The sequence below is a fragment of the Pipistrellus hanaki genome, assembly GCF_964339955.1.
Source record: "Pipistrellus hanaki genome assembly, chromosome: 6".
Taxonomy (NCBI): Eukaryota; Metazoa; Chordata; class Mammalia; order Chiroptera; family Vespertilionidae; genus Pipistrellus; species Pipistrellus hanaki.
In genome coordinates this window covers 31576115-31598928 of record NC_140508.1, presented here as the reverse complement: position 1 = coordinate 31598928, position 22814 = coordinate 31576115, and the positions used below count along the sequence as shown (strand labels likewise).

The 22814-nt window shown below is 40.1% G+C and overlaps 1 protein-coding gene across 4 annotated transcripts in view; it reads left to right on the top strand.

Annotated features, from left to right (window-relative positions):
- PTPRA (protein tyrosine phosphatase receptor type A) overlaps positions 1-22814 on the top strand; it is a 108929-nt gene that overhangs the window by 22148 nt on the left and 63967 nt on the right. For 2 of the 4 annotated variants that reach the window (XM_084886879.1, XM_084886878.1), the window contains exon 2: positions 6786-6865. The exons of the other annotated variants lie outside the window; for them this stretch is intronic. In XM_084886879.1, coding sequence (XP_084743005.1) covers positions 6839-6865 — 27 coding nt within the window. In that variant the 5' untranslated portion in view covers positions 6786-6838. The remainder of the gene's footprint in view (positions 1-6785; positions 6866-22814) is intronic. 4 annotated transcript variants of the gene reach the window in all.

Genomic DNA, 22814 nt, shown 5'->3' with positions numbered 1-22814 from the left:
GGAAGGGAGAAGGATAGAGAGTCAGAAATATAGATGAGAGAGAAACGTCAATCAGCTGCCTCCTGCACAATCCCTACTGGGGATGGAGCCAGCATGCTCTTGACTAGAATCAAACCTGTAACCCTTAAGCCCACTTACGCTCTATCCACTGAACCAAACTGGTTAGGGCAGAGAAATCTATTTGAAATCATTTGTCTTGTGTTTTGCATCCTGCCTTTTCTCTCTATACATATTTTGTTCAGAGACAGTATTCAAAGTATAGGCTCCATCAGATTCCCCACCCTAGTTCTTCCTTTTGTATCTACCGTGTTTCCCCGAAAATAAGACATCCTCCGAAAATAAGACCTAGCGCGTGGAAAAATAAGACATCCCCTGAAAATAAGATCTAGCGCATCTTTGGGAGCAAAAATTAATATAAGCCACTGTCTTATTTTCGGGGAAACAGGGTATTTGGGTTTTTCACAAGGACAACCTAATTGGCATTACTTGCATTACTTTCATTGATGCCATGTTAACTTGAAAGTTTAGGGTGTGATTTCTCAATTGAGATAGAACTTTGTTGGTTCCATTAAGCATCTTATAAATGTTAATCTTATCTGATAAAAGAGTAATATGCAAATTGACCATGCCTCTGCTACACCCACCAGTCATGCCCACCAGCCAATCAGAGTGAGTATGCAAATTAATCCCAACCAAGATGGCTGCAGCCATAGAGAGCAGGAGGGAGGCTTGGGTTTCTCTGGCAATGGAAGAAGCCAAGCTTTCTGCTTGCCCTAGCCGGCCCAGGCCTCCACTCAAGACTACAAAGTTTCAATTATAGAAGGTAAACAAATCCAAACAGAAATAGTGGCAGCCATGGAGCAAGCAGAAGCCTTGGCTCCGCTCCAGGCTACAAAGTTTCAGTAGTAGAAGGTAAATAAATTCCAGATACCAGGGCCTCCACTTTGGTCACTAGGAGGAGTGACTGGCCTGCAAACCACCGCACGCCCCTTGTCCTGGTTGCCCCACGCCCCAAGGGAACCTCCACCCTGATCTGGGACACCCTTCAGGGCAATCCAGCTGGCCCCCACCCATGCACCAGGCCTCTATCCTATCTAATAAAAGTAATATATGCAGATTGATCATCACTCCAACACACAAAATGGCTGCCCCCATGTGGTCAAAGATCCTTCCCCCATGTGGACACAAGATGGCCACTCCAAGATGGCCCGCAGGAGAGGGCAGTTGGGAGGGACCAGGCCTGCAAGGGAGGGCAGTTGTGGGTAATAAGTCAAGCAAGGGAGGGCAGTTGGGGGTGATCAACCCTGCAGAGGAGGGCAGTTAGGGGTGACCAGGCCGGCAGAGGAGGGAAGTTGGGGGCAAACAGGTTGGCAGGGGAGCAGTTAGATATCAATCAGGCTGGCATGGGAGTGGTTAGGGGGTTATCATGCTGGCAGGCAGAAATGGTTAGGGGCAATCAGGAAGGCAGGCAGGTAAGCAGTTGGGAGCCAGCAGTCCTGGATTGTGAGAGGGATTGTGAGAGGGATTGGAGAGGGTGCAAGCTGGGCTGAGGGACACCACCACTCCTCACTCCTCCCGGGCACGAATTTAGTGCACCGGGCTTCTAGTGTTGTTAGAAATTTGAAATAGCTAATATTTTCCATTGATTTTTAATTTGTAATTATTTTAAAATATATATATATAAATTGCTGACAGTATTACAGAGTTCTCCTATCACCCTCCCATCCCCTTTAGTCCCCTCTGCCCAGCCCCTATCCATCTCCTCAGGTGTTCACCACCCTATTGCCCTGCCCATGGGCTATGCATATAAGTTTTTTTGTTTATCTCTCCTGGCCCATTGATTTTTTAGAGAGACAGTGGAAAGGAGGGGGAGAGACAGAGAAACATCAATGTGAGAGAAACACATCGGTTGGTTGCCTCCCACAAGTGCCCCGATTGGGGCCAAGGATTGAGCCTGCAGCCGAGGTATCCGTCCTTGACCAGAACGGAACCTAGAGCCCTTTAGTCCGAGGCCCAATGCTCTCTTTATTGAGCCAAACCAGCCAGGACAAAATTGCTTTTTAATTTTATTTTTGTTGTTTTAAGTAACTACCAATAGAAGTAAGGAGGTGGAGGGATTTTTTCTTTCTTAAAAAAAAAAATTTAATGTGTGTTTACTGATTTCAGAGAGGAAGGGAGAGGGTCAGAGAGATAGAAACATCAGAGATGATAGAGAATCTCAGTTGGCTGACTCTTGCATGCCCCCTACTGTGGATGGAGCCTACAACCTGGGCATGTGCTCTGACTGGTAATCAAACCTTAACCTTCTTGGTTCATGGGTCCATGCTCAATCAGAGTCATACCAACCAGGCTGGAGGGATTTTTCTAAATTACTGAAATGTCTTTTTATTTTTATTTTTTATTTTTTTTATGTTTTATTGACTTTTTACAGAGAGGAAGGGAAAGAGATAGAGAGTTAGAAACATTGATGAGAGAGAAACATCAATCATCTGCCTTCTGCACACCTCCTACTGGGGACGTGTCCGCAACCAAGGTACATGCCATAACCAAGGTACATGCCCTTGATCGGAGTTGAACCTGGAACCCTCCAGTCCGCAGGCAGACATTCTATCCACTGAGCCAAATCAGTCAGGGCTGAAATGTCTTAATAAATGCTTCTGGGGCCAATACAAAAATCAGCACATCCATTTCTGGATTTTGATTCACATTTTGTTTCATGCAACTGGCAGTTTTCTCTCCTTGAGAACTTAGCTAAGCTTTTCAAAGGGCATTTTTCCAGCATTTCTAGACTTAGTAGTTAGAGAGTTTTAGTAGTTTTTCTAGATTGTTGTATTTCAAGATAAAAAAGATAAGACTGTGTGCTTTCAAGATTGAGTTTAATATACAGAAATACAGGATGCCAGCCAAAGTATAAAATTACTTTTTACATATGCATTTATTAATTTCTTTTTTTTAAATGACAGCTCCTCTTTTAAAACGTGATCAGTAGTCTGATTTTCCTGTCTGCTTCCTGAGGAAGCAAAAAGGCAGATACTTGGTGAGTTAGCAAGATCAGTTGTTGCTATAGTAAATAGAGAACTTCCTGGCAGTGGCTCTATTAACAGTAGGAAATGAAATCACGGCCATGTTGCTTTAATTTGTCATAAGATTGTGTGTGTGTTTTTGTTTTTTTGTTTTTAATGTTTTCATTAATTTTAGAGGGGGAGAGGGTGGCGGAGAGAGAGAGAGAGAGAGAGAGAGAGAGACACCCATTGGCTGTCTCCTGCACACACCCTGAGCAAGAATTGAACCGGCAACCTTTCAGTGCACAGCCACATGGCCAGGGCTGCCACAAGGTTTTGTTTCCCATCTTTGACATGGCAATTTTAGGAGCTGGCCTTTATATCAAGGAATTGGCCTTTCCAGTTTATTTTACTCCTTGAGTCACACAGTGATAAAGTCTCATTGTACCATATGAGTTTGTAATTATTGGATAATTATGATAAATTTCAATCAGGTTTTTAAAACTTTCCTCATGTGGCTATTGACATACATCATCCAGGGGATAAGAGTACAGATTTCAGAATAAGATACATCTGGGTTTGAATCTTGCTACAAGTCTTCGCCTTTTTGGAATTGTGTGTTTAATGTGCTATCTACATTTAGATGCATTACCAGTACAGCTGGAAAGAGAAACAGATCTAGGTATTGAAAAACAAGGCCAGTGATTCTTTGCTCATCAGGTCATCCTGTGTGGGCATTGGCCTCATCTGTGAGAACAGGAGGGTGAACTGAGCAGCCTCCATAGTCTCCTCTAAAAGTCTTTAAATTAGTTCAATTTTTTTATTAACAAATGAGGAAGCTGATCTTAGGAAATGTCTGTAAAGCCCATTGCCTGGTCTTTTAGTTCTTAGTACTGGGCTACAGAACCGGCAAGCTTAGAGTACCACATGACAGGCTTCACAAGATTGAAAACCTGAGTGAAAGTGACCACACAGGATGGTCTGATCATAGATTGCTAACTGGGCAGGTCAAGGTGGTTAGTCACGCACCAGACCTATAGCTTTCTCTGCAAAAGTCAGTCTTTACTTTAAGTGAGCCCTGTGAAATATCAGAGTATGAAATCTAGATATATAAAAAGTTAAGCAACCGTCCAACTATTAGCTATGATGTACAATGACCACCAGGGGGCAGACACTCCGACCGGTAGCTATGACATGCATTGACCAACAGGGGGGAGATGCTTAATGCAGGAGCTGTTATGCTGTGGTGACTTGGCAGCAGTGGTTCTTGGGTGACACACCTTGGAACCAGAGAGAAGGGAGCCCGATTCCAAGGCATGTCACCCAAGAAACGCCTTCTCACAATCCGGAACCCCTCGGGGGATATCAGAGAGCTGGTTTCAGCCTGATTCCCCCCCCCCCGACCTGCCGAGGAACCCTGCTCACCCTGCAGACTCCCTTCGAGCCGCAGTGCCACCCCAGGTGCGGCTGGACGGAGAGGCACAGCACATCTAGCCCACTCCTGCCAGCCACCTTCTAATTAATTTCCTTTCAGTGTTCATGAATCCCTGCATGGGGGCATTAGTATCAGAATAATTTTCCAGGGTCCTCAGAGCACCAGAGTATATGACCATGAAACTCCTCATTGTTACTTTATTGCCCACATACCATCTCTATTTACTGTAAATGTTAAATGTTAACTATTCTGTCCCCACCACTGTAAAAGAAGTAACTATCTCTCCATTTTACTTTTTATTCTAGATATTTCCTTGCTTTGTTTTTTTGTGTTTTTTTTTTTCAGAACTAAACTCAAAGTTTTAATGGAGTCCTTCAGAATATATACCTTCATTGAGATTATAAAGATGAAGACTATGTCCAATACAACACAAAATTACTAAAATAGCCATTTCCTAACTCACTGTTTCCTAATATTGACAGATCAACACAATCTCTATGGACTTTTTGTTAAAAATGTATGTTCAGGCCCCACATCAGAGCCTTTTGAACCCAAAACTAGTGGAACAGCCCTATTTTAAGAATTTATTTACAATGTATGTTTCTGCATAAATAGGGTTCTTATTGGAAGAAAGAGAACTCTGCCTTGACTATTTAACAGAAAAGGAATTTATTAAAACAATAGTTTGTGTGAGAACGAGAAAACCAGGCTGTAAGTTTATACAGTTAGGAGCGATGCTTAAAATTATCTCATAGGACTGATTTTAGAAGTGATATCACTTCTAATGCTGAGGACTAGCTGACACTTTGCAATGCTGATCTCGCCAACAGTAGGCCTTGCTGCCTTGCTTCTGAAAGGTAGACAGAGCTTTAGGTGTATGTCATTAGTGGGGCCTAGCTTCTGTGAGCATTTTTTCCATCTTAATCTGCCACCAGTGGATTTCATGTAACCTTTCTTACGTTTTCTCTTTTGATTCTAAATGTATAAAAAGAACTGCCAAACTGACATTCTCTGGAGCATTTTCTCAATTTGTTAAGATCTTGTTCCTGGGCGTGTCCTCAGATTTTGTTCAAATAAACTTTTATAAAATTTTCCTATCGGTTTTAATTTTCTTTTGTCGTCATTGGGGTGTAATGACTATGAGGAAACAGGAAAAGGGTAGGATCGGGTAGGGGAAGCCACCAGACTGCAATGCACACCTGACAGAGTCTCTGTCAGCCCAGATTGCCCAATAGTGGAGAGTCTCACTGGATAGAAGCGCTAGGGCCTTGGACCACTTCATTGCCTAGTCATTGGGCAGTCACTGAATGCCTTTGTATGAAGTTTTCTTTTACTGTATTTAGGATTATTTTAAAGAAATGTGTGAGCATTCAGAAGGCCCTGTTGAAAGGGATTGTCTTTTACAGCGTCAGTGCAAAGTATGAGCAACCTATGGCATCAGGTCCCCGACAGCTTTGGATTTTGTTTTCCTAATCTTGGCAAGTTTGTAGCTGGAAAATGGTGTCTCCTTGCTGTTTTGAACCGAAAGTCTACTATGGTATTTAGTGGGTGGTGAAATTAGGGATGAGATTCTTAATCCTCTGTCCAAGGGGATTAACCACAGTCATTACTCCCCAAGGCCCAGCAGGATGGGGAAGATGATAAGAATGAGGCTCTAGAATCAGAATGGCCAAGTTCAGATCCCAGATCTGCTGTTTACTACTTTGTGACCCTAAGAGTCTCTTTATATCAGGTTACTTATTTGGATAAAGAGCCTTATAGGGCTATTTTGAGGGTTAAATGAGGTAGAGCACTTAAAACACTTAGTATAATGACTGGCCCATTGGGTATGCTTAAAGGTTAGGCATTATTTTCATATAAATTTGATTATTTTGGTACCGTAAGAATTAGAAAAGAAGAGAACTTAATTCAGGCTTTACTCTTTTTCCTAGAGAAAAAACAGGCTAAAAGAGGTTAATAGGTTTGGCCTTGGGTCACTTAGCTAATGAGTTACAGCAGTTGGACCGGAAGATGGGTCTTTGACCAATACTTTGTTAAGCAAAGACTATCCTGTGATTTGTAAGAAATTAAAACTAGCTTTAGGCATTGCCAAATGCCCTCCTTGCAGTGGATTAGTCCAGGTTTTGGGAGAAGAGAGGAGTGCTCCATTTTGCCTCCACTGGAAAAACCTAATTTCTCATTGAGTTCTCATGAGCTCTTCAGTGATCTAACCTATTTAAGATGGAGCTTTGTTCTATGGCTTATGAAATGTTAAACACAGCTCTATAAAACATCCCCTTAGAGTGAACTCCCTAGGAACAATCCATAGAGCTGTTTTACCTTTCTAAAGGTGTGTTTTTTTCCTTTAGTTGCAGGTGGCAAAACTAAAAAAAAAGTATTTATGGAATTCCAGTGAGTGGGGATGGATGATGCAGCTCAAATAATTAAGGTAAGAGAAGTAAAACCAGAGCTGTGAGGAGTCTTTGTCCCCCAAGTTAGTGTTCTCACAAAACAAAGCTAAAATCAGGTTCTCTTCATTTCATTTTATTTGCAGGCTATAAGAATAGCTTTTTTTTTTTTTTTGCCGAAACCGGTTTGGCTCAGCGGTAGAGCGTCGGTCTGCGGACTGAAAGGTCCCAGGTTCGATTCCGGTCAAGGGCATGTACATTGGTTGCGGGCACATCCCCGGTAGGGGGTGTGCAAGAGGCAGCTGGTCGATGTTTCTCTCTCATAGACATTTCTAGCTCTCTATCTCTCTCCCTTCCTCTCTGTAAGAAAATCAATAAAATATATATTTTTTTAAAAAGAATAGCTTATTTTTTTATGATTAAATCATTGTAATTATCATTCTTTATAATGGTGGTCTTCATCCTGGTCATGAATACAAAACATGAGCACAGTAAATTTTTTCATTTATTTAGTTTTAATTTGATTACTATTTTATCTGTGTTTTGCATTTTTCAGCATATAGATCCTAACATGTTTGTTAGAGGAAATACATAGGTGTAAATTTTTGGGGGAAGTTGTTATAGGCAGAGAGAACAGCATCAGGTGTCTGGCAGGTGGGGTCAGACCAAACCTGGGTTCAGCAACTTCAGTACTGGAGTTCTGCCTAAGAAAGAATTCAGAGCCAAGGCTCAAACTGTAGAGAACATTTATTTGGTAAATCGCAGAGGTAGAAGAAGTAATTCCTAGAAGAGATGGGCTTAGGAAACAAGTTATGGAGGTAAAGGAAAGGCCTTTGGAGCTCGGGAGTGAGGAAGTAAGTCAATATGTCTGGGCACCAGACAGGGAAGCAGGGGGCGAGCAGGGGCCTCCTGGGAGGGAGGGAGAGCAGGGAGCACACTTGGTTCTCTGTCCTAAGAGATTTAAGGGTGGAAATTCTAGGGGAGGTCCCAGGGGAAGATCTTAATAGCATATTCAACAGCTTTCCAGGTGTGTCCTTTCAGGTTTGTGGTCTCCACTGATTGATTGGCTGGCACCAGGGTCATTATTTAGTGTAGCTGGTCCTGAATGTCAGCAGTGCTGGTTTTGTTGCTTATCTGGCCTGGAGCTGAAATACAATTGAGGCATAGATGTTATCTCTAGGGAGGAAAGGTCAGGGGGTCCAAACCATATGACCAGTGATATGCTAGAGGAGGAAAAGTCACCCTAGTGGCAAGGTCCCACCCTACAGTTGTCCGTGGCTAGGCACCCTGGGCTTTTTGCCGTGGTGACCTTTGGTATTTAGCACATGGTCCTTGCTCTGCTCATGTCTGTCTAACTGGCCTACAACAGAGTAATTGTAAATGTTGTTTTTAAGTTTGTTTTTCATTTAGTCTTTACTAGTATATAGAAACATTAATGGTTTTTGTGTCTGTGTTGACCTTATATTCTGTGACATTGCTATATTTATTAGTTCCAGGAGATTTTTTGTAGGTTTCTTGGGAATTTCTGTGTAGATTATAATGTCCTCTACAAATAGGGATAGTTTAGTTCCTACTTTCCCATTTTCTTGTCTTATTACACTGGGTAAAACTTACGTTGAATACGAGTGGTGAGAGTGAACATCCTGGCCTTGTTTATCGTTTTTTTTTGGGGGGGGGAGTAATCATACTTTAGGTTTTGTTTGTTTTTAAAGGCACCTTTTATCAAGTAGAGGAAGATTCCTTTTATTCAGAATTTTTCTCATGAGTGGATGTTGGGTTGTGTCAAATGCACATCAGTTGATAGGCTTATGTGGGTTTTTTCTGTCAATAATTTACATTGTTTTGTGTGTTTTTTTAAATAGAACCATCCTTGCATTCCTGAAATAGACCTTACTTGGTCATGGTGTATTATTCTTTTTATATATTGACGCATTTGATTTGGTAATATCCTATTGAGGATTTTTTTTTTTTCTATGTTCATGAGGGGAATTGGTCTGGAGTATTTTTATTTACTGTCTGGTTTTGTTTTCAGGATAATGCTGGTATAAAAATGAGAGATGGAAAGTATTCCCTCCTCTTTTTTTTTTGAAGAGATTGTATAGTATTGGTATTATTTCCTTATTTCCTCCTTTGAATGTTTTGTGGGATTTGCCAGTGAAGGCATCTTGGGCCTGAAGATATTTTTCCTAAGTTAAACATTTTTTAAATAGTTGTAGGAGTTCTGATACTTTGTGATTTTTAAGGAATTGATCCATTTTGTTTAATTTGTTGGGTTTCTGTGTGTGGAGTTACTCATGGTATGTACCCCAACCAGGGATCAAACCCCCAACCCAGGTATGTGCCCTGACTGAGAATTGAACTGGCAACCATTTGGTGCACAGAATGACCCTTAACCAACTGAGCCACTCCATCCTGGCTTCCCTAATCCTTCTTAATGTTCCTGCTAAGTATAGCGATACTCCTTTTTTTAAAAGTTGTGAAGATTTGGCAGAAACCGGTTTGGCTTAGTGGTAGAGCGTCGGTCTGCGGACTGAAAGGTCCCAGGTTCGATTCCGGTCAAGGGCATGTACCCGAGTTGCGGGCACATCCCCAGTAGGGGGTGTGCAAGAGGCAGCTGGTCGATGTTTCTCTCTCATCGACGTTTCTAGCTCTCTATATCGCTCCCTTCCTCTCTGTAAAAAATCAATAAAATATATATTTTTTTTAAAAAAAAGTTGTGAAGTTTTGTGTTATGAATCAGGATATGGTCTGTCTTGAAGAATGTTCCATGGGAGCTTGGGAGAAAAAAATGCTGTTGCTATATAGAGCTTCCCCAAAATATCAGTTCATCTGTTTCCTTGCTGATTTTTCATCTGGTGGTTTTGTCAATGAGAGAGGGTATTCAGCTTCCAAACTACAATTGTTGATTTTGTGGGTTTAAAAAAAAAAAAAAAAAAACTTCACCAAGTATATTCTCATTGATTTAGAGAGAAGGGAGAGGGAGGAAGAGAAAGGAGGGAGGGAGTGAAAGAAACATCGATGTGTTGCCTCCCATATGGGCCCCAACTTGAAACCAAACCCAGAATCCAGGTATGTGTCCTGACTGGGAACCGAACCTGAGATCTTTCAGAGTTCAGGACATTGCTCCAACCAGCTGAGCCACATTGGCCAGAGTTCAGGACATTGCTCCAATTCTGCCAGTTTTTGCTTCACATATTTGGAAGTTTTGTTCTTTGGTGCATATATACATTTAGATTTTTATGTCTTCTTGATGAATTGGCCTTTTTATCATTACGTGTTGTTCCTCTTTGTCCCTGATAATTTTCCTTGCTTTAAAGAATACTTTATCTGGTATTAATATAACGGTTTTAGTTTTTCTTTTTTAATCCTCATCCGAAGATATTTTTCCATTGTTATTTAGAGAGAGTAAAAGGAGGGAGAAGGGGAAGAGAGAGGAGAAACTGTTATGTGAGAGAGACACACGGATGGGTTGCCTCCTGCACACACCTGGCCGATGCTCTAATCACGTAGCAAAACCGCTAGGCTCAGCTTTCTTTTGATTAGTTATTTCCCTGGTATATCTTCATCTATTTTTAAAAAATTAATAGGAAAAATTTAAGCAGTTTTTGTTTTATAGAAAGTAAGTGGAAATTACAGAGTTCCTATATACTTCCTTTCCACAATCTTGCCCTCCCCATTTCTCCTGTTATTAACATTTTGCATTAGCTGGGTAGATTTGTTGCAATTGATGAACCAATGTTGATACATTAGTAACTAAAGTCCATAATTTATATTGGGGTTCATTCCTTATATTGTACATGTTATGGATTTTTTTTTTTTTAAATATATTTTATTGGTTTTGTACAGAGAGGAAGGGAGAGAGATAGAGAGTTAGAAACATCGATGAGAGAGAGTCATCGATCAGCTGCCTCTTGCACACCCCCTACCGGGGATATGCCCGCAACCAAGGTACATGCCCTTGACCGGAATCGAACCCGGGACCCTTCAGTCCCCAAGCCGACGCTCTATCCATTGAGCCAAACCGGTCCCGGCATGTTATGGATTTTGACAAATGTATAATGACGTGTATCCATTACAGTATCATACAGAATAGTTTCACTACTCTAAAAATTATTTGTACTCCACTTATTTATTCCTCTTTCCCTATCCCTGAAACACTGAATACGTTTATTTTTAACCTACCTTGGTTGTTATGTTATAGCTGAAATACATTTCTTGTGGACAGCATATAGTTATGTCTTCTTCCTTTTTAAAATTTTATTTTTCAATTACAGTTGACATTTAATATTTTATATTAGTTTCAGGCATGCAGTATAGTGGTTAGATAGACATTTATATAACTTAGTATGAAATGATTGCCTCAATAAGTCCAGGAAGCAACCACCTGACATTCATAGTTATTATATTATTTTTTATTGATTTTTTTTTTTTTTTTTTTTTTTTTTTTTTTTTTTTTACCAAGAGAAAGGGAGAGAGATAGAGAGCTAGAAACGTCGATAAGAGAGAAACACTGACCAGCTGCCTCCTGCACACCCCTACCGGGGATGTGCCCGCAACCAATGTACATGCCCCTGACTGGAATCGAACCCAGGACCCTTCAGTCCGCAGACCGATGCTCTACCACTGAGCCAAACTGGTTTTGGCATAGTTATTATATTATTAATTATATTTCCTGTGCTATACTTATATAGCCCATGACTATTTTGTAACTGGCAATTTATACTTCTTAATCTCTTCTCCCTCTTTTCCCAACCCCCCTCCCATCTGGCAACCATCAGTTCTCTATATTTATAAGTTAGTTTCAATTTTGTTTGCTTATTTTTGTTTTATAGATTCTACATATAAATGAAATCATATGGTATTTGTTTTTCTCTGTCTGACTTATTTAAAATAATACCCTCTAGCCGAAACCAGTTTGGCTCAGAGGTAGAGCGTCGGTCTGTGGACTGAAAGGTCCCGGGTTCGATTCCAGTCAAGGGCATGTACATTGGTTGCGGGTACATCCCCAGTAGGGGGTGTGCAGGAGGCAGCTGGTCGATGTTTCTCTCATTGACCTTTCTAGCTCTCTATTTCTCTCCCTTCCTCTCTGTAAAAAATCAATAAAATATATTTTTAAAAATAAATAAAAATAAAATAATACCCTCTAGATCCATTCATGTTGTCACTAATGGTAAGATTTCATTCTTTTTTAAGGCTGAGGAAAATTCCATTATGTATGCCACAATTTTTTATCCACTTGACTATTGATGGGCACTTGGATTGCTTCTATATCTTGGCTATTGTAAATAATGCTGTAATGAAAATAGGGATACATATATGTTTTCAAATTAGTGTTTTGGATTTCTTCGGATAAATACCCAGAAGTAGAGTTGCTGGGTCATAAAGCAATTCCATTTTAATTTTTTGAGGAACCTTTCCATAGTGGCTGCACCAATTTGCAATCCCACAGTGTACGAGGGTTCCCTTTTATTTACATCCTTGCCAACATTTGTTGTTTACTGGTTTATTGATGATAGCCATTCTGACAGGTGTGAGGTGATATCTCATTGTGGTTTTAATTTGCATTTCTCTGATGATTAGTGACATTAAGCATCTTTTCAAATGTCTATTGGCCATCTGGATGTCCTCTTTGGAGATATGCCTATTTAGATTCTCTGCCCATTTTTAAATCAGATAGTTTCTGTGGTCTATTATGTTAAATTGTATGGGTTCTTTACACTTTTTGGATTCAGTTCAGCATAATGGTCTTGAGATTTATCCATATTGTTGCATACATCTATAGTCCATTCCTTCTTATTGCTGAGTGTGTCCTTATCAAGACAGGTTACCATCCATTTCTTTTTATAAGTCCCGGAAGAGATCAATAAATTATTTCCTCTTATTATTAGCCCAAACTTCTGATCTCTTCAATGTATTATAGAATTTAAATTTCTTTGTAGCCCAGCAGTCAATACATTGTTACATTGAGGTAAACAAGAGCATACCTCTCAGAGGCTTATGAAGTATATTTTGTCTTTGGCTATAGATCTTAGGTCTTGAGCTGATATTTGAGAGGGAAATATTAAAACTTAGTCGAGTCATACTCCTTGTGTCTTAATTTTTCAGCCATATGTAAGGTTTTCTTTTTCTAGAAAGAGACAAATCTGGAATGAGAATTCTCATCATCAGTAAAAGCAAAGCTTTAAGTAGGTCATCTGACTTTGCTTTGTGTTCCACATTCACCGTGATTATAAAAGGGCCTTTCATGAGTTTTCTAGGCTTTCCTTGCTGCCAGCCTCTCCACAGGCATTGTGAAAGAATGAAACTGCCCTCCCCCTGCAAAGCCTGTCTCATGGACTCTTTCATAGAGTACATACTGCACTATGTTTAGCTCAGCAGGGACTCGTTCCAGACACTGAATATATGAATAGTCCTCCTTCCAGATAAAAAATTTCAGTATTAGTGTCATAGCTATAGAAGTTATTGTCATCAGTATCTAATAAATAAAATGACTTGCAGCCAAATTTTTGCCAAGTAATTAGGCCAGAGTTTAAATGTTTATATTAAAGTTATATATAAAATTTGCCTCTAGATAATTATGTCAAATCAGTTAGGAGGTTGATAGATGCTTCAAATAATCTGCATACTCATTATTCACTTTTTAAAAGAAGATAACACTGAAATTGTTTGTTTTGACTGCAGGAGTAGAGGAGGAAAGTAAACGGAATTTTGAAACAAGGAATATTAAACAAGATGCTTGTGGCATCATCTGGGGATAGAAAAGGATTTTTATTTTACTGGCATTAAGATCCATATATCTCAAAGAAACTGTAACTGTATACAGACAGTCCTCAGGTTACATCGGACGTTGTTGGTTACGTCGCCATATCACATTTATTTATTTTTTTTAAAAAGTTATGTCACTTCGACGTATGCACATGTGCTTTATGTTTTTTTATTATTTATTTACCACAAATAAAGGTCAGGAATTGTTATCTTTCTTTTAAATGTTTTTTACTGTTTCACTTCATTACTGCTGTGTATGTGCTGCATGTGAGTGATGTAGGTGCTTATGTAGGTTGGTTCATAATGTTTATCTTTACTTTTTTCTTCTTCCTCTGCTTAAAGAATACCTTTCAGCATTTCATATAATACTGGTTTGGTGGTGATGAAGTCCTTTAGCTTTTTCTTATCTGTGAAGCTCTTTATCTGCCCTTCAATTCTGAATGATAACTTTGCTGGGTAGAGTAATCTTGGTTGTAGGTTCTTGCTATTCATCACTTTGAATATTTCTTGCCACTCACATCTGGCCTGCACAGTTTCTGATGAGAAATCAGCTGACAATCCCATGGGTGCTCCCTTGTAGGTAACTAATTGTTTTTCTCTTGCTGCTTTTATTATTCTCTCTTTGTCTTTTGCCCTTGGCATTTTAATTATGATGTGTCTTGGTGTGGTCCTCTTTAGATTCCTTTTGTTTGGGGTTCTGTGCGCTTGCTGGACTTGTAAGTCTATTTGTTTCACCAAGTGGGGGAAGTTTTCCGTCATTATTTCTTCAAATAGGTTTTCAGTATCTTGCTTTCTCTTTTCTTCTGGCACGCTTCTGATGTTGGTATGCTTGAAGTTTTCCCAGAGGCTCCTTACACTATCTTCATATTTTTAGATTCTTTTTTCTTTTCTGGTTAGGTGTTTTTTACTTCTTTGTATTTCAAATCTTTGACTTGATTCTTGCGATCCTCTAGTCTGCTGTTGGATCTCTGTATATTATTTTTTATTTCAGTCAGTGTATGCTTAATTTCTAGTTGGTCCTTTTTCATATCCTTGAGGGTCTCGCTAAATTTATCGGCCTTTTCTAGAAAATTCTTGAAAAACCTTATAACCGTGGTTTTGAACCCTATATCCAGTCATTAGTTTTTTTCCATTTCTTTCATTTGTGACCTTTTTCTTTGTCTCCACATTTTGGCTGCTTCCCTGAGTTGATAGAGTGGCTTTGTGTGCTAGGTGTCCTATAGGGCCCAGTGGCTCAGCCTCCCCAGTTAACTGAGGTGGACACTCTTGGTGCACCCTTTGTAGGCTGTGTGCACAGTCTTTTTAAAAAATATATTTTATTGATTTTTACATAGAGGAAGGGAGAGGGATAGTTAGAAACATCAATGAGAGAGAAACATGATCAGCTGCCCCCTGCACACCCCCTACTGGGGATGTGTCCAAAATCAGGGTACATGCCCTTGACTGGAGTTCAGCCTAGGACCCTTCAGTCCGTAGGCCGAAGCGCTATCCACTGAGCCAAACCTGTGTGTACAGTCTTGTTGTATTTAAGCCTTGATTGTTGTTGGTATCACTGGGAGGAATTGACCTCCAGGCCAATTGGCTGTAAGGATCAGCTGTGTCTACAATGGGAGAACTTCCATGCTGGAGACAACCTTATGAGACTTGCAAAAGCCTCTGTGCTCAGCTTGGATGGGACGGAGTCTCAGTGCATAGAAGGCAGCAATGGCTTCCAGTCATCCCTATGTCTCAGTGTCACATGGTATTAGGTCTAGTAATAATTAATGTCGTTTTCTAATACTTTTTTAAAATCGAATTTATTTAAACAATACAACAAGATTTAATCAACAATATAGTTGCCGTTGTTTTCTACTACTTGTGCCCAACGCTCAGGAAGCATTTTAATCCCTCTGTTGTAAAATTCTTGTGATTTTGATGCAAAAAATTCGGTCAATGCATTTTTGAGGCATTCTTCATTATTAAATTTTTTTCCAAGAAGAAAGTTTTGCAAAGAACGAAACAAATGGTAATCGGAAGGGGCAATATCAGGAGAATATGCAGGTTGAGGGAGAACTTCCTATTCCAACTGGCGCAGTTTTTCAGCAGTGATTCTTGCAATATGCGGTCGTGCGTTATCGTGGTGAAGAATTCCCTTCTGATTAATCAGCGCGGGTTCTTTTTCTCTTAAAGCCTGGGCTAACCTTTCCAATTGGGCACTATACACTGCACTTGTAATGGTTTGGATAGATGGTAAAAGTTCATAATGAAGAATTCCTTTAAAATTCCACCAAACACACAACATCACTTTTTTCGCATGCAAGTCAGGTTTTGGCGTGGGCTGCGGAGCCTCATTTTTGTCCAACCATTGAGGCCGCCTTTTCAAATTAACATACAGCACCCATTCTTCATCTCCGGTAACAATTTGCTCTAAAAACGGCAAACGGTTTTGACGAGAGAGGAGCAAACTGCAAATTGTGACTCTTTGATTACGGTTGTTGTCGGTCAACTCATGAGGAACCCATTTTCCAAACTTTTGGACTTTGCCAAGTGCACGCAATTGATTGGAAATTGTTTTTTTGTGAACAATTTAAAGTTGTCGCAAGCTCTTGTTGGGTAATTTGAGGATTTTGCACCAAAAGAGCTTCAAGAGCCTCTTGATCAAAATTGGACACACGGCCTCGACCACTCTTGTCATCTAACGAAAAATTTCCCTCGCGAAATTTCTCAAACCAACGCTGGCATTTTCTGGCGCTAACTGCATCTTGACCAAGAGCACTACAGATGTTTTTTGCAGCCTCACTTGCTTTTCTTCCTAATTGGAACTCGTAAAGCATGCAGTGCCGAATATGCTCTTCATCCGCCATCCTCTTAGCCCTAGTTCTGCAACAAAAACCAAACCAAACACAAACTTTTTCAAGCAAAACTTGTTAATTGCACTTCACATGTTCTGTAGATACCACGTGTTTGAAGGTTATGTCAATACAAGTCAACGCCAAGCAAGATTTTAAACGAATGTTTAAAACGACATTAATTATTACTAGATCCGATAATCGCTGCAAACACCTCTGAGAGAAAGCCGCTCTCGAGTTTTGCCCTCTGCCAGACAGTCCAGTTTCTCCCCGAATGAGTCTGGGTCCCCAGAGTCTCTCCCGGAATTGGAGTTCAGAGCTGTTGGGAGTTTTTTGTCTTCTTCCAGGTTGTAAAAGCCAGCCGCCCAACTCCATACCTCTGCCTTCTGCAGCTCCTCTGAGTCTCAGTGTGCTTTTATTTTTCCTTCTCGTTGTAGAATTTCCATTCAGCAGCCTTCCTGTGGTTCTGGATGATGTCTGTTTTGTCTTTTAGTTGTAGTTTTGAAATTGTTGTGCGAGGCAGCAGTTTAGGTATTAACCTATGCCGCCATCTTGGTTTCTCCGTGTGTTTTTTTTGTGTGTGTTTTTTTTTTAATCCTCACCCAAGAAACTGCTGAGAGAGAGAGACAGAGAGACAGAGACAGAGAGAGAGAGAGAGAGAGAGAGAGAGAGAGAGAGAGAGAGAGAGAGAGAAACATCAAATTGTGTCCTCCTACATGCTCCTGACTGGGGATCAAACCCACAACCCAGGAATGTAAACTGACCAGGAATTGAACCTGCAACCCTTTGGTGCATGGAACAATGCTCAACTGATTGAGCCACTCCAGCTGTGCCTCAGCGTGAATTTGATTTGCATTTCTCTAATGATTAGTGATGTTGAGCATCTTTTCATGTTCTTATTATCCACTTGTATAAATTCAAGTCCTTTGCCAATTTTTTAATGAGGTTGACTTTTTTTTGGTAGTTGAGGTATAGGAGTTTGCTTATAGGGTGTCCCAAAAAATGTATGCACACACACTTTGAATAATTATAAAGGCAGTGTTTATTAAAATACATTTCATTTTCAAAATTGAGCTATCAGCTGTTAAAGTGTATATACATTTTGGAGGGACACCCTGTAATTCTGGTTTTCAATTCTTTATCAAATAGCTGATCTATATATGTTTTCTCCCATTTGTGGATTTCCTTTTCATTCTGTTGATAGTGTCTTTTGATACACAGAAGTTTTTAATTTTGACCCACTTTTTTGTTGTTGACTGTGTTTTTGGTGTCATAGTTTTAAAAATCATTGCTAAATCTAATGTTGTGATGCTTTTCTCCTATATTTTTTTCTAAGGGTTTTATAGTGTTAGTTCTTATGTTTAGGTCTTTGATCCATTTTCAGTTTATATGTGGCATAAGGTAGGAATCCAACTTCATTCTTTTGCATTTCAATATCCAGTTTCCTAGCACCATTTCTTGAAAAGGCTGGCCTTCTTCCATTGAATTACTTTTGCACCTTTGAAAAAAATTATTTGGGCATATTTGTGTGAATTTGTGTTTTTTTGTGTGTGTTTTATTCCATAGATCTGTTATGTTTATCCCTTGCTAATACCATGTTGTCTTAATTATGGTAGCTGTATTCTAAGCTTTAACATTGGGTAACTGGGTTTCTCCCATTTTATTCCTTTTCAAAATTAGTCCTTGTTGATTTTTTATGCATATAAACTATATTTTGCTTTGGTTTCATATATCTGATAGTTTAAGGTGTGCTTTAAGCAGAACAAATACTTTTTTATATTGTTTCTTGTTTTAGTTAATCTGCAATATAAATTTGTGCCAGACTGTTTTTTGTGTTTATTTATTTGAAGTAATCTGCTTGACCTTTTTTGCTTTCAGGCTCCTCTGTCTAGGCCTTAAACAAATCTAATTCTAACCCTTAGGTGAAAGTTAAAGGCAGTAGAATTTAACAATCCTCTTTTACAGCTTACTGTTCCTGTTTCATTCTCTGCTTAATTTCATATGTGGAAGTGAGCTGCTCTTCAGGGCCTCAGACTCCTCTGATTTTGGGGAAGTCCTCCTCCCTTTATTTTGGACCTCTCTCAGCACATTGCTTTTTTTCAAGAAAAGATCTGTAGTGAACGTTTATTTCTGGTGTTCTAGCACTTCTTCAGAAGCCTTCTGCAGTTTTTCAAGCTCTTTTCTCTAACTGGCAAGTATTCAGTGTGCTGTTCTTACTCCACCCTCCCTTAGTGGCTTGTATCAGTTTTGTACTCACCAGTGCCACCTACTCTTGCCTCCTGTGCTTGTCAGATGTCTCCTGCCTGGCTTGTTCATTGTTGCTTTTGTCACCCTTACAGCTGTCCTCTTTCTTTCTTTGGCTTACTGCCTCACTTCTGTGGCAGCTGCTCTGTCATTGCGCCTGTCTGCCATTCTGCCCCTTCTTCCCCCTCCACCCCTCTTGCTCTATGTAGATACAGCATGACCATTTTCCTTGTTCAGCTTATAACCTTCCCCATGGTACGATCCAAAGCAGCCATCCTCTTGCTTATAGCATTGTGTTTCACCCTAGTCAGTCACATGGGCCTTTCTTACCTCTGACATCTCATTTAAGTCTTTAGTTCTGCATATTCCCTGTAAATTCTCTTATCAGTCTTCTCTGAATATTTCTGCCCTACTCTGATGTTCTCCTGGTTTGGTGGCTAGGCTTCAGTTAACGGCTCTTCTAACCTCAAACACCACTGGTTGATCCTCCACCCTGCTGTCTGTCACTCATTGTTTCTAAAATCCAAATTGTTCCCATCACCCTCCCTGTGCTAAAGCCTTTGGTGGTTCCTCAATGTGTTCAGTTCAAAGTTAAAACTTTTTATGTGGCCAACAGCCCTTTGTGATCTGATCTCTGCTTCCTCTATCATCACCACTTGCATTTCTTCCACATATCCTCACAGACTCTAATCTGACATGTTTGTAATTTTCACAGTCATTTAACAGGTATTTAATGAGGTCCTACCTGATACCCATACTCTTTGCCATGCCTGGAACCAGATAAGCTTTTTCATATTACTAAGTCCTCTCTGCTTGAAAGACTGTTTCTGACCCTTCTCTTGGCCAGTGGTCAGCAAACTGCGGCTCGTGAGCCACATGCGGCTCTTTGGCCCCTTGAGTGTGGCTCATCCACAAAATAACACGTACGGACGCGCACGTACAGTGCGATTGAAACTTCGTGGCCCATGCGCAGAAGTTGGTTTTCGGCTCAAAAGAAATTTCAATCATTGTACTGTTGATATTTGGCTTTGTTGACTAATGAGTTTGCCAACCACTGCTCTTGGCTAACTACCCTTTATCCTTCCAAAGTGAGCTCAAATATTACCTCCCCTGTTCTGAAGTTTTATCACTTTATCTTACAACTAATGTTCATTCAAGGTTTGAATACATAGTTTATTTGTGCCTCACTACTGGTTAGTGAGCTACTTGATGACAATGTCCATATCTAAACTGTCTGTATGTTCCCAGTATGAAGGAAGATGTGAGCTTTGGAGTTTTAAAAGTTCAATTTTGGCCCTGTCCTGGTGGAGCATCATCCCATATACTGGAAGATTGCAGTTCGATTTCTGTTCAGGGCACATACTTAGGTTGTGGGTTCATTCCTGGTTGGTGTGTATATAGGAGGCAACTGATCGATCAATGTTTCTCACTCTCCCTTTCTAATATATAAAATTTTTTAAAAATTAGTAAAAGTTCTGAGTTTGAATTCTAATAGCTATATATTTAGATATATGGCCTTGAGCAAATTCCTTAACCTCTGTGATCTTTAGATTCTTCATCTGTAAAATGGGAAAACAATACCTCACTCATAAGGTGGTTGTGAGGATTAAATGGGTTAAAATGTATACAATACCTAGTACAAGTGCCTGCTATAGACAACCAAGGATTGTAGTTGTAAAAATAGTTTTTATTTTTAATGTAAATAATATGTTGATCGGGTGAACAACTAGCTGAAGGAGCTGAACCCTCCTTCTAGGTGCCTTTTTCTCAAATCAGAGAACGTGAACAGCTCTAGGAAAAGGCCTAGGGCAGAGTTTAATATTCCTGGCTGCCACTTACTTTTTTGGTTCTCCCACACCTGGAAGATATTCTTAATAAGGCTGAGAGTTGAGTACATACCTTTCCCAGAGGATATTCCTCTCTGCAAAAGAGGTGAGTGTACTTGAAATCAGTACTATAATAGTACTTGAGCAGACACATATGTATATTGAATATCTGAAAATCAGTGGTTGATTAATGAGTGCATTGAAAAAAATCACTGCCCCTTTGTTTAGAAACTCATAAAATGGAAATAATCATGAATTAGTTTTATTTCGCATTAGGAAGATTTTTCTCTTCATTAGTCTTTAATCTTTTGAAGGATAATAAGATATAGGAAGAAAGGTAGTCCTAGATTTACTCCACTTCCACAATTTACCAGCTGTGTGACCATCTTTTAATTTCTCTGTCTGAAAATGGGAGTAATAGTATCTAGCTTGTAGAGTTGCTGTTAGGTTTAACTGAAATAACACATACCTGATATTTGATCAGATTTTATCAGTATTAATGTATTGAATATTGAATGCTTAACTTTCAATAGATAGACCCTTGATGGACACTATCCCAGACAAAGCGTAAACTTCGGGGAATGTGCAGATTGGCTGAGGTCTCCTTTGCTAGTGGGGGCTTCATAATATTGATTTCTTGTAGCATTTTTTTTTAAACAAATGTATGCAGCGTTGTACTTTCTATCAAGAGGGCTGAGAAAAATGCATTCATGAGCATCCTCATTTCCATTTCTAGGTCATCACAAGTCTTAATCCTTACTAGTGGCCTGGTGCACGAAATTAGCCTCTGTGGGGTGTCCCTTAGCCTGGCCAGCACACTCTCCAATCTGGGACCCCTTGGGGTATGTCCAACTGCCGGTTTAGGCACGATCCCAGAGGGACTGCTGGCTCCTAACCACTCACCTGCTGGCCTGCCAGCCTGATTGCCCTCTTACTGCTTCCCTGCCAGCCTGATCGACACCTAACTGCTCCCCTGCTAACCCGATTGCCCACAGTTGCCTCCTCCTGCTGGCCTGATCACCCACAACTGTCCTCTCCTGTCGCGACCTGCCTCCTTTGCCAGGACTGGCCTCCTCCACGCCCTCCTCCACACCACTTGGAGCTGCGGCACCCCCAAGCTTTATTGCTGGAGTGGCCACCAGGCCCCGCCTTCTCTCTGTGTGTGGCCATCTTGTGGCAGCTATCTTGTAGTGGCCATCTTGTGACTACATCGTGCATGAGGGCCACCTAGGCTTTTATTAGTATAGACAACTAGCTATTTGGGGTTGGTTGTTATATCAGAAAATGAAACAGGTTTATTTATTTCTTATCTATATATATAAAAGGCAAAGTGACTGATTGTCCAACCGGCCAATCTACCAACCAGCTGGTACATATGATGCACATTGGCAATTTAAAAATAAACATTGAGCCGAAACCGGTTTGGCTCAGTGGATAGAGCATCGGCCTGCGGACTGAAGGGTCCCAGGTTCGATTCCGGTCAAGGGCATGTACCTTGGTTGCGGGCACATCCCCATTTGGGGGGGAGGGGGGTTACAAGAGGCAGCTGATCGATGCCTCTCTCTCATCGATGTTTCTAACTCTCTATCCCTCTACCTTCCTCTCTGTAAAAAATCAATAAAAATATATTTAAAAGTAAAAGAAATAAACATTGACTTGCGCATGCACGATATACTGTATATACTAATAAAGGTGTCACTGGCGCCAATCGCACACGTTTTGACACTGGCCTCCCATTTAAATTCAAAGACAGATTCCCACGATGCTGGCATTTGCGATGACTATTAATAAATCACAAGGACAAACTCTAGACAGATTAGAAATTCCTACCTGAACCCATTTCAGACATGGTCAGTTATATGTTGCTTTCTCTCGAGTTCGAAGAACGTGTGATGCTAAAGTTGTAAATACTTCATCACAAGGGAAATTAATCAAGCACTCTGAAAGTGTTTTTACTCTTAATGTGGTATACAGGGAGATATTAGAATAAGTTTAATTAATTTATCAGTCATTGTTTTTATTAATGTTTTATATCATGTTTTTGTTGTTTTTTAAAAAATATTTTTTATTGATTTTTTACAGAGAGGAAGGGAGAGGGATAGAGAGTTAGAAACATTGATCAGCTGCCTCCTGCACATGCCCTAATGGGTATGTGCCCGCAACCAAGGTACATGCCCTTGACTGGAATCGAAACTGGAATCCTTGAGTCCACAGGCTGGCTGATGCTCTATCCACTGAGCCAAACTGGTTTGGGCTGTTTTTGTTGTTTTTATACCATGTCTTTGTTGTTATTGTTTATTTATTAATTTATATATTATTTTCACATG